Source organism: Bombina bombina, chromosome 2 (assembly GCF_027579735.1).
Source record: "Bombina bombina isolate aBomBom1 chromosome 2, aBomBom1.pri, whole genome shotgun sequence".
NCBI classification, from domain to species: domain Eukaryota; kingdom Metazoa; phylum Chordata; class Amphibia; order Anura; family Bombinatoridae; genus Bombina; species Bombina bombina.
Window position 1 is genome coordinate 357510262 of NC_069500.1, and position 12982 is coordinate 357523243.

The window sequence follows — 12982 nt, forward strand, 5'->3', positions numbered from 1 at the left end:
CTGATGTATAAATATCCACCTAAAATGAGAGACAATAGCAGCATTACATTACCAAATGCGAACACATAACACAGAGCTAAAATTTTAGACGACTAGTGTGTGCTTCTTAGTAATTGATTCTGTAAACGTAAAAATCTATGTAGCATGCACTTAACTGATTATTAATAACAGCGAATACTATACTATAAATAGGTGTAGGCTGTGCTCTTTAAACAATAGAAAGTGGAAGTAGCTCTCTTTTTTTTTGTCAACACATTTCACAACACATTATCTGGCACTTCTGCCGTCAACGTCATTTAGTAGGCGTTGTCGGGGCTGGTTAACATCTGGACCAATCAAACACAATGCCACGCCCCGCTTGATGGTATGCGCTCATTCAATTGGATATTATTTTCTGTGACGTTAGCTGCGCCCCCTCCGAATTCCCCGGCCTCGTCGGCTGTCTGTAGCGACAATAACGCAGCCAGAATTGGGCTCTGTGGACGGGGATGTCCCGGGGCTGGGATACGGAGGGATGATGATGATGGCTAAAGCATATCCCGTGCCCTTGTCTCACACCCACGTGATGGTCAAGCAGGAAGCGGACGATGATTCGGACACAGACGAGCCCAATATGTTGCTCAAGAAGTCGGATAGCAACGAGGCTCAAATAATCCACAGCGGCCACTTCATGGTGTCCTCCCCGCACAGCGAGCACCCGCCCAAGAAAGGATACGATTTCGATACGGTCAACGAGCAGGCCTGCCAGACATACAGCTTCGGAAAGACCAGCACATGTCACCTTTCTATAGACGCGTCACTCACTAAACTGCTGGAGTGCATGACACTGGCATACAGGTACCGGCTGCTGAGATTCTTATACCCGCTATATATACCATGCTGCTCTTGTCCATTATCCGCCTTGATTGACAACTCACATCTGTCTGCCTATGTTTCTTGTAAATAACTTGTATGTATGTATGTATGTATGTGGGTGTGGGTGTCACCCAGGGTGTGTGTGTGTGTGTATGTCTGTGTGTGTGTGTATGTCTGTGTGTGTGTGTATGTCTGTGTGTGTGTGTGTGTATATATATATATATATATATATATATATATATATATATATATATATATATATATCCACATAATAAAGCAGGCACTCTCCGTTTTAATTTTATCGTTTAATGGTAAACGTTTTCGGGGTCTCCCCCGTCCTCAGGGTCTGAGGACGGGGGAGACCCCGAAAACGTTTACCATTAAACGATAAAATTAAAACGGAGAGTGCCTGCTTTATTATGTGGATATTTGTTTGCTTGCAAGTGCACCCCGGCAGCTGAATATAAAGAAAGTGTGCTGGTTCCCTGCTTCTGGTGGTATTTATATATATATATATATATATATATATATATATATATATATATATATATATATATATATATATATATATATATACACTCAACATTGGTATCACATAAAGGCAATGTAAACACAGATTTGTGTATATAATTGTACCTTGACTAGAAGTGGGCTATCCAGTGTGCAAGATCTCATCAATTCTAACTTTTATTGTTCATGTCCCCAATCCTATGGTTTTACATCCCTGAGTTACACACAGAACAAATAATTAACCAGGGAAATATTCCAAAACATAAGACCATACTGCTGGCACATGCATTTTCTATAAAAAGGTTTGAAAGTACAGAGGTCATTGCTTCTAAAATTCTGGTTATATCTCTAAACTTTCAAAATTTGCTGCATTCATTTTATATAAAAATAAAAAAAGCATTAAATGTGCTTTTTGTTCCGCTTAAAAATAAGATTATTCAGTATTATGGGTTTCTAAAAATTCTTCTGTATTTTGTGAATGTAACACATGCATGTTATGATCTATTGAAGATAGGGACTCATAAAGCGACATAAATCTGTATTTTGCAAGTTGAAACTGCAACTCCATAATGAAAATTGGAATTTGTCCTTGTGTATAGAAAAGATTAGTGGATCTTCCTTCCGTGCAGACTCAGTATATTTGAATGGGCATTCTCTTGAAGATTGTGGTTTCAATTAGTAAAACAAACTATTTCATATAAAATAATAACCTAAAGCAATTTCCCTACATTTAATACTTGCAGCTGGTATAACAAGTCAGTGCGTGGGGACTTATTTCACAGTAGTGTCCCTTTAACGTGAGACAATAGTAGTGTGTTTGTGGAGAGCATTATTTTTGTTTGCATTTCAGCAAAAAGCCCATCTAATCAACATGCTTATCCAGCAAATGCATTCTAGAATAAACCTTTATGCAAAGCAAACATTTGCTGGAAAAAAAAGAGACCAGTTGTGTGTCTTACATTTGGTTTAACTCCTTTGCTAACAAATGTGTCGGTTTATTAAAAAAAAAAAAAAAATGAGAACCCCCCCATCCCCCAAAAAAACAAACCTGCCAGACATGGTTCTCTTTTATATGTGTGTGTGTGTATGTATGTATGTATGTGTATATATATATTTTATTCCCCCCCCCCCCCCCCCGCCTGTAAATCACAATCTTCTGTCTTTGGTTTAATGTTTGTGTTATAAAATGCAAATATTAGTCTATAATTATTTAAAGCAACAACTAATACCGTTTTGATTACAGTACTGTACAATCTTTCTGCGGGTACCATGTGTACAAAAGTATTACAAATGATATAAAACTACCTTTAGGTTGTATGTATAAGCTGTATTATGACGTGTAAATATTGCCTGAATGACCGAAGATATGGTTGTTTTACACACGGTCCCATCCCCTTTTTTAAACTGTCCTATTTTACAGATGCAAATATTCCAAAATTCAAACCTCTTCTGGCCCAAAGCAGTTTTGGATAAACTGTATATACAGTGTTTTCCCCATGACCTTTTTATGGGTATACCACCCAGCTACAATGTTAGCCAATATTAAGCTAAAATTAGCTGACATTACATTTTATTTTAATTTTTATTGCACAAATTATCATTAATTATGCAATTATTTTGTGTCTTGGATAGCAGAAAATATTAAAGTATTAAACTGTCCTCACCCAGCTACTTCATAACGCCACCAGGCTGGAGAACACTGATATATATATATATATATATATATATATATATATATATATATATTATATATTTTTCTGTGAAAGTAAAAACTCATATTTGGCATAATAAGCTTTATGCCATTTCTGTACAAGGCTCTACTTGGACTGGAAATTTATTTTTGGGTGCTCTACAATTTTGTTTTTTAGTGCCCCACAAATAGGGTTGTTAGCTGTCTTCCATAAAAATACTGGGGTGGTAGGTGGGGGCCAAGATTCATCCTCAGATGAGTTCCCATGGCTCTGTAGCACCTCGTGAAGACACATGCTTGCATCGGATATCAGGTCAGACCCTTGCCCTGCTGATGATTGCATCCGTCCTCAGATTAGAATGGTGGTACTGCAGCCTCTGTACCAGCCCCACGCCTGCATCAATCCTCGGATAAGACTCGTTGGCTCTGTAGCTACAGTGTCACCTATGTGAGTACAATAGTTCCCCTGTTAAACACTGCTTGAGACTTTTTGTGCAATGGGAGTAGGAGTAAGAGACCACTGGGTCTTGCTCTCTCACTGCATGATAGGCTAACAAAAACAAAAAAAAAGTTATAGGTAGCGAAAAGTGGTATCACCAAAAGCCCCCTCAATAACCCCCATCAAATTTTGTAAAATGAAATATCCTGCAGTTTGTAATCTCTTCTGGGCAGTTTTTTTATGCCTTATGTATTTTTGTTTAGTAGGTATCTGTTTTCCTTTTTTTGTGCCATGAATCAGTGTGATTGTGTAGCCAGCACTATGACAATTTGCATTGCTCTACAAATAACAGTAATACTAATAACAATTTGCTTTACTTGACAACCATTTGAAATATCTGGCAATCCTACTCCTGAACCCAACCGTAAAGAGATGAAGTTCTGGTATGTCCTCCTTTTCTTTTGCTCTAATCTTTATAGCACAGTGCTGCATCAGGTTCCCATGTAGAGAAGCCCGGGGAGAATACCTCGGGCATGGTATTCCTTATCAGCATGAAACAGAAAAGGCAGTATTTTTCCTATCCTAATAGTGCAATCAGTTGCTGAATGTAAAAATGAAACTCTTATTTAACTCTGCTTAAAGTGAATGTAAACTTTAATCAATTAGTGCCCATTTTTTAAATATACTGTTAAAAACAGGGGCACTTTCATTGATGAAAGTTTACATTGCACTTCTTTAAAGCCGGATCGGCATCCCCCGCTTCCACGTCCTCTGTAAATACGTCCCCAATGATGAAACCGGCTTCTTCCAATCACGACAGGGCCTCATGAGATGGACGCTCTGGGGGTGAAGCCGTGATTGGAGGAAGCCGGTTTCGTCATTGGTGACGTATTTACAGAGGACCTGCAGGCGGGGAATGCCGATCCGACTTTGAAGAAGTAAAAGGTATTTGAAAAAAAATACAGTGCAATGTAAACTTTCATCATTGAAAGTGCCCCTGTTTTTAATAGTATATTTAAAAACTGGCACTAATTGATGAAAGTTTACATTCACTTTAAAGGAATAGGAAAGTCAAAATTAAACTTGCATGATTCAGATAGAGTATGTCATTTTAAGACACTTTTTTAAAAAAAATTCAATTCTATTTTCAAATGTTTCGTTCTCTTGCTATCCCTTGTTGAAAAAGAATATGCACTTATCCTACACCAGTGGGAGGTATTATCCCTTGTTGAAAAAGAATACGCACTTATCCTACACCAGTGGGAGGTATCTGCTAAATTGGTGCCTGCCCACATTTGTCTCTGTGATTGGCTAACTAGATGTGTTCAGCTAGCTGCCAGTAGTGCAATGCTGTTCCTTCAGCAAAGGATAACGAGAATGATCAAATTTGATAATAGAAGTAAATTGGAAACTTGTTTAAAATTGTATGTTCTATCCAAATCATGAAATAAAATGTTGGTGTTTTTCTGTCCCTTTAAGAATCTTTAAAGGTACATTCTAGTGTACAAAAGACATGGTTTCATTTGTTAAAAAATACTATGTTGTGACTGAGGTGCTAACTCTGTACAGTATTTAACAGCTGCAAAGGGTTTAAGCACATTGTAAAAGTTCTGCTTTCCTTGGCAGCTGCAGATCGTGCGGGTCTGAACAGAGTTGGGGCGTCAATAGAGCAAAATTTGTGTGCTCTAATTCCTTAGAGCATGTAATTTTTGGTTTAGAATGTCCCTATTTGGAAGGTAGAACATATGTTCCCCCTTCATATTTTGGTTTTGCCACCAAATGTTTGTATAGAATAAATATTTGAATGTTCTATTCTGTTTGTTGAATGGATATTCAGAGTGTAAGTGAATCAAGTGCAGATGTTCATTTTCTATTTTCTTCCTCTAGTTGTTAAAGGTATATGAAACAGTGCTCCTTTGGTAAAAACAACTATGTTGAATCAAAGTAGACAGAAAAAAGAAACAGATTTTGTAAAAATCCGCAAACTACTTGTGTTTTTTACCATAATGAGCACATGGAAATTCTCAGTTTAGCTGCTGCCCCCCTGTGATAAAAGAGCTGACATGTTGGAAACTTAGGTTACGTTCTGACTTATCTGAGCATGAGCAAATCTGACTCCCTGTTACCAAGTGTGCTCACTTTATAGTAAACAATCATGTTATTCTAGAAGTTATGTGACATCAGGCTACATAAACCTTCCTGGTTGAGGCCACAGCCTCCTTGTATAGCTGTGACAGAAAGTAATGGACACTGCACAGATGTAGTGTAAACCAAAGAAATAAAAGGTAAAATCTATTTAAAATGATGAATATTACATATTGCAGTGCTTTCTAATAAGTATAACTGCTTTTAGTATTTTTTTTTTTAATTACAACAATTAAACAGAATGCTTAACATTCCTTTTAAAGGACCACTAATTACAGTGGAATTGAATAGCTGACAAATACACAACAAAAAGGCAATGCAATAGCACTTAATTTGAAATGAGCAGAAGAATGTTTTCTGGCATATTTCAAAGTGAATTCAATTTTCTCTCCTCCTGTACCATATGACAGCCATCAGCCAATCACAAAATGCATATACGTATTTACTATGCACTTTTGCACATGCTCAGTAGTAGCTAGAGCTTTAGAAAGGGCACATATAAAGAATGTGCATGTTTTGATAATGGAAGTATATAGGAAAGTTGTTGGTTTTTTTTTGTTTGTTTTTTAAAAGCTTTATTGGGTTTTCAAATATAATAAACAAGTACAACATTAGTACAGCTAAAGCGTACAATTTCAATGACATAACATAAATAACTGACACACAGAGAAGCACAGAATGTGCATGAAATGATCATAAAAACATACTTCACTTAAATCTGAAGTGAGTGTAGAGGGGGGGGGGAAGGGGAGGGCTGGGGGGGGGGGGAAGGGGATCATCCATGGGAAAGGGGGGGTCAGGGGGGGGGGGAAGGGAACAGGACCTGGAAAAAAGGGTATGGGCTTACTAAGGACTTTATCAAAGTGGAATAGGTGTGGGAAGTGCACCAAGACTACTGAGGAAGGATATATTGTCTTAAGTCTCAAAGCTAGGCAGCCATGTTGTGTCAAACCTATTCTTCCATTCAGCCCAAATTAGTTCAAATAAGTCTACTCTACCTTTAGAGTAATATATAGTCTTTTCCATGGTGTAGATATAGGCCATGGTTTGGGTAATGTCAGACCAAGATGGGGGGTTAGTTCTCTTCCAAGCTCTGGCAATATTAAGCTTAACAGCCGAAAGGAGGTAAATACATAATGGCGCGTAGTGCCTGGGGTGCCTGCTAGTACCTATATGAAGCAGGGCGGCTTCTGGGGTTCTGGGGAGAGATATACCCATGTTCGAGAGCTGTGAAAAGCACTTGCTCCAGATGGGACCCAGCTTGGGGAAGGACCACCAAGTGTGCGTCATGTCATCTACCATGCCACAGCCCCTCCAACAAATGGGAGAAGCCTCAGGGAAAATTGCAGTTAATCTAGCAGGCACAAAATACCATTGTGTGAGCAATTTGATATAGTTCTCGTGCATAGTGACACAGTGAAGAGTTTTATTTGTGAGAAGAAGTGTACGGTGCCATTCTTTGGCGGAGGCAGTGAACTCGAGTTTCTGTTCCCATTTAGTGATGTGCAATGCTTTGTCTGTGGGGGCTGCTCCCTCCATGATAGAGTAATGGAAAGATAGCGGCTTTCCCAGCTTCAGACCCTGTTGCCACCTGGCCTCCCAGATGGTTAATGGCCGAGAGAGGGATGGTTTGAAACCCCAACTAGACAGAAAGCTGAGGACCCGTACGTATTCAAAACGCATATAGGGCGGAGGAGGCGACGGACCGCCTATTCGGTCAAAGGAAACAAAAGAATCACACTTGTGCGAGGGCCAAAGGTCTGCTACTCTCAGAACGCCAAGTTTCAGCCATACTGATGGGTGCGAGTCAGGGATGCCAGATAGGAGGCCAGTGAATGAAGTGATGGGAGATGGATGGGGAGCCACATGGGGATAATGTCTCAGTTGCTCCCACATAGCAAGGCAGGAAAGTTGTTTTATGCTCTATCTAAATCAGGGCTCGACAAACCCAGGAGCCTGGGAGCCACTGGCTACTAGAATTTTACCCTTGGCTCCTAACTTTCTGTGTTGTTCTCCATTTATCTATATTCAAATAGCACTATCTGGCTCCTAAAAGTATGTCTAAATCTCCTTACTGGCTCCTAATTTTTAAACAAATTTGTCGAGCACTGATCTAAATCATAAAACTTAAATTTTGACTTTAGTGTCTCTTTTATGGAAACTTGAAATAGTAGCAACAACAACAACAAATGTAGCACAGATTTAAATTTCTATCAGAAGGAAAAATGTAGCATAGTTATTTAAAATGAACCATATATACACAATCCTTTCTTTGTCATCTCATAACTTTCCTGCTTTCATTGTTCTAGTCAAGTCCCCTTTTCAGACATATTTTTGTGTGTGACTTGCTGTCATCAATACTGCAGGCCTGATGATCGGTTATTCTTTCTTGGCCATTTAATGTATTAGGAGTATGGATGTCCATTTCAAACAGCTGTTAGTAGCTGCTGGTCTGTTCCTGGGTTTAGCACAAGCAAGCGGCGTGTGCCAGGCATGTCTTCGGGGATTAATGCTCACTGCTGCTCCCGGCTTGCCTCTGAAATAGGTTTTTCCTATATCTATGTCTTTGCAAATCCTCCCCTCAGGGTGATGCTGCCTGGCACAACTCCTCTTTAGTGTGGGTCATGACCTTATTAGGAAGCTCACTTGGCATAACTACAGCTCCTCTGCAACCTACCAGATCATTTCAGGGGATACAGAATTTAGCATTACTGTGAGCAGCACTGATGCTGTCATCATGCACATACATTTTATAGTATCTTTGAAAACATTTTTAAGAGACATGGAAAGTATAATTTTTCTCACATGATTCAGATAGATCCTACAATTTTAAACAACTGATTTGCATCATTCTGTTATCCTTTGTTAAAGAGCAGCAATGCACTACTGGGAACTAGATGGGCATATTGGGTGAGCCAATGACAAGAGACATCTGTGCAACCACCAATAGGCAGCTAGCTGCCGGTAGTACATTGCTGCTTTTGTGCATACCTAGGTATGCTTTTGGACGAATGCTGTGGAGTCAGAACACAAAACTTCTGACTCCTCAATGTTATAAATCTCCAACTCCTTCATAAAGTTCAATATGTACTAAAAATAGCAAACTAATAATACTCCTAAGACATTTCCCCACCACCATCTGAATAATCAGAATACTTTTTTAGATTTCTAACTTTAAGTAGACTGTTTGATCAATAAGAGGTATATTTGTGTATGCTCTCCCACTAGTGTGCACTACCTGTCTGTGTCAAAATAAACAGCTTGAAATTAATCTTGAAACTTTGAAATATTGCATGTACATACTCTTTTTAGGCTTAGTTCACTTTATTTTCATTTTTGAAAAAGCATTTAGAAATGAAGGCTGTTACATTAGATACATACAAATGTATTAATAATGCTCCAGCTTGTTACTATATATATATATATATATATATATATATATATATATATATATATATATATATATATAGTAATTTCACAAATAGTTTAACCCCTGTAAAAGGAGCAATCTTGTTCTGTTTCTTTGTGTGTGTGTGTATATACATACATACATACATACATACATACATACATAGCCCTCGGTTTACAACGGTTCAATTTGCACCGTTTCAGAATAACAACCTTTTTTTTCAGTCATGTGACTGCTATTGAAAAGCATTGAGAAGCAGTGCATTGATTAAAATAGCCAGTAGGTGGAGCTGTCCGCTTGTGTTGCAGCAAAGGTATGCAAGCCAAGCAAGCTGAAATTAATCGGTTTAACAGACCTGAGCTATCAAGCAGCTTGCAAAGGAACAAAATCTTCCTGTCTATAAATCAGTCCAGATTGGAATGCATAGAAAGAACTGTTTGCAGAAAAATGCAAGTAAAGTCTGTGTTGTGTGATATTTTATTAGGTTTATAATGCTGTTTAGCATTTAAAGTCTTCATTTCATAGCTTTAAAAATAATGTATTAGGTATTACTTATGCCAATTTTGAGAGGGGCCTGGAACCGAACTCCCTCACTTCCCATTGACTTACATTATAAACTGGGTTTCAATTTACAACGGTTTCGATTTACAACCATTCCTTCTGGAACCTAACCCCGGTGTAAACTGAGGGCTACCTGTATATATACTTGTTTTTAGTTATATTACATTTTTCATTAGAATTTTTTGCTTTTAACCCCCCCCCCCATCAATATGCTTTAAAGTTGCTCACCCAATATTATGCTCCTGTGTTGCTTCTAAGTAGGACGCAGGTGGTGATAGGTGAATACTTACATATATTGCTTCTGATTGGTTCTGTGCCTGTGTCCTCGGGAGTGGCATTGGTTTACAGCTCCTGAGATCACCTTTATGGGGTCACAAACACCTTTCCTTATGTGAAGGAGCCAATCGAGACTTGAATCTGCAGATGACATTACTGCAGCAGTAATAAAAAGATAACTACAAATTAGGGACATATGTGGCAGGGTTAGGCTTATTAAGCCTGTCATGTGCAATGGGAGCTTTTTATTATTACACTTAAAGGGCCATAATACCCAAATGTTTAAACACTTGAAAGTGCTGCAGCATAGCTGTAAAAAGCAGACTAGAAAATATCACCTGAACATCTCTATGTAAAAAAGAAAGATATTTTACCTCAAAAGTTCCTCAGTAGCCACCTCCCATTGTAAAGGATTTCTAAGCAGCATTTTAGTGTGTCTGTCCTGGGACATCTGAAGGGACTAGCATCGTGCACTCTCATCTTATTTCACCAATCAGGTAAAGGAAGCTTACTATGAAATCTCATGAGAGTTAAGTGAAATCTCATGAGATCACAGTAAAAGAGTTCATGACCTCAGCACTGCTGATGCTGATTGGCTGCTGTTCATTTCTTAATTTTTTTCATTGTTTTACCTGCAGCTGGGAGCAGCTGAGTATAAGTTTTTACACAGAACTTACTCTGCTGAGCTGAGGAGATTGTGAGGTAAAATATCTTCCTTTTTTACATAGAGATGCTCAGGTGATATTTTCCTGTCAGCTTTTTACAGTTATACTGCATCAGTTTCAAGTGATTTAGCATATGAGTATTATGTCCCTTTAACTTCATTATTACATCACCAGTGTTTGTAAAGAGAATAATCAGTACCAGAATAAATGTAATTTGTAATGTAGTAAGCAGCAATTGTGGTACTGTCACAGGTATCTGGTTAGACCAAAAAAGTTAATTATCAGTAACTTTATAGCTTAGTTTAGCTTTACCCCTTTATCAACCTTGAATTTTGCAAGCAAAAGCGTCGTCTTATTTTGTGTATATATAGGTGATTTTCCTTTGTATTTAGCACTTGTCTCATATATGAGAAAATAAATTATTCTCTTTTGCTTGAGGTGCGTTTTTGCCTCAAAGCTGTAACTGTTTGTCGTAAGTGATTTAAAATCTGTTGCACGCAAACCCTGTTAAGTTGAATGATAAAACTTTTCTAAGAATTTTTGCACAAGCTTTTAGAGAACAGCTGTCTGTCCTGCCCTTCAGGATTTCAAGGTTTCTTGAGGATGGATTAGCTGCTGATAAGGAACCTAAATGCTTCGTTCAGATTGGCTGATGCAAAATAATGAACCACAGTGTCTTGATGTGAGCGCTTTCTATATTTGCTGACCCCAGGTTCAAGGAAAGCAGCAAGAAGGGAAGTTGCAAAGTATATATTGTATTTTTATTTAGATTTAGTTAGATGGGGGGAAAAAAAGTTTACTTGCTCTGGTTTAGTACTAGCAGATTTAGTTCAGGTAACTTGTGACTTGTTCTTTATTAACCCCTTAGTGACTACAGCACTTTTCAATTTTCTTACTGTTTGGGACCAGGGCTATTTTTTTTTACATTTCTGTGGTGTTTGTGTTTAGCTGCCACTACTAAAATAAAAAGCTTTTTTTTTCTCTCTTTTTTTTATTTTTATATTGATTCTGCAGTGTTGGATCCCCCCAAACAGCTCTCAAACCTTCCCCTCTCTACTTATTTTCCACCATCTTGGGTACTGGCACCCCCTCCCTCTCCCTCTCATCCCATACATTCCCACCTCCTCGAACACACTTCAGTGTAACAGGGCCTCCTGAAATGGCTCCCACACACCGTCGTCGTCGGTGGCTAAAAAAAGGATATTGCAGGATACCTCAATATCGAGGCATCACTGCAATATCCTGGAAGCGCTTCCAGCGCTTGAAACCCCAGATGACGTGTCAGGCACGTCCTTGGTCCTTAGCTGACACTTTTTGGAGGATATGCATCTGATGCTTTATGGCTTAGTTAGGAGTCTGATAATCAGCACAATGTTATTAAAAATAAATAAATAAGAAAAACTATGTCACAAAACACTCCCAGATGGGCTATATAAAAAGATCTACAAAACATTTATACAAAGAAAAATCTAGTGTACAATGTCCCTTTAATAACAAGATGGCCACTCAGTGCTAATAATAATATTTATTTAAAGTTGCTGCAACTCTGTATGGGGAAGTGAGCTTAAAGGGACAGTCTACACCAGAATTTTTATTGTTTTAAAAGATAGATAATCCCTTTATTACCCATTCCCCAGTTTTGCATAACCAACACAGTTATAATAAAATACTTTTAACCTCTGTGATTATCTTGTATCTAAGCCTCTGCAAACTGCCCCTTTATTTCAGTTCTGTTGACAGACTTGCAGTTTAGCCAATCAGTGCCTGCTCCCAGATAACTTCACATGCACGAGCACAGTGTTATCTATATGAAATATGTGAACTAACACCCTCTAGTGATGAAAAACTGTTAAAATGCATTCTGAAAAGAGGTGGCCTTCAAGGTCTAAGAAATTAGCATATGAACCTCCTAGGTTAAGCTTTCAACTAAGAATACCAAGAGAACAAAGCAAAATTGGTGATAAAAGTAAACTGGAAAATTGTTTAAAATTACATGCTCTATCTGAATCATGAAAGTTAATTTTGGCCTAGACTGTCCCTTTAAAGGGCCATGATACCCAAATGTTGAAACACTTGAAAGTGATGCAGCATCGCTGTAAAAAGCTAACTAGAAAATATCACCTGAACATCTCTATGTAAAAAAAGAAAGATATTTTACCTCAAAATGTCCTAAGTATTCACACCCCATTGTAAAGGACTTTAAGCAGCAAATCAGTATGTCTGTCCCGGGACCTGCAAGGGAGCGAGCTTAATGCACACTCATGTTATTTCCCTATTCAGTTTAAGGAAATTTACCATGGCCGCGCTCGGCAAGTGTTCAGAGCCAGAGATGACGTGGCGCTAGGAGACGTCACAAGTGAGGGAGCTTAGAAAAAACGCTTGCATGCGCAAAGGGATCTGCTACACAATAAGGAAGTACTCCAATATAATTC

At 38.4% G+C, this 12982-nt stretch overlaps 1 protein-coding gene across 1 annotated transcript in view; it reads left to right on the forward strand.

Annotated features, from left to right (window-relative positions):
• Positions 1-410: 410 nt before the first annotated feature.
• MLXIP (MLX interacting protein) overlaps positions 411-12982 on the forward strand; it is a 254388-nt gene continuing 241816 nt past the window's right edge. The window contains exon 1 of the mRNA XM_053701754.1: positions 411-837. Within this exon, the coding sequence (XP_053557729.1) occupies positions 515-837 (323 nt within the window). The 5' untranslated portion in view covers positions 411-514. The remainder of the gene's footprint in view (positions 838-12982) is intronic.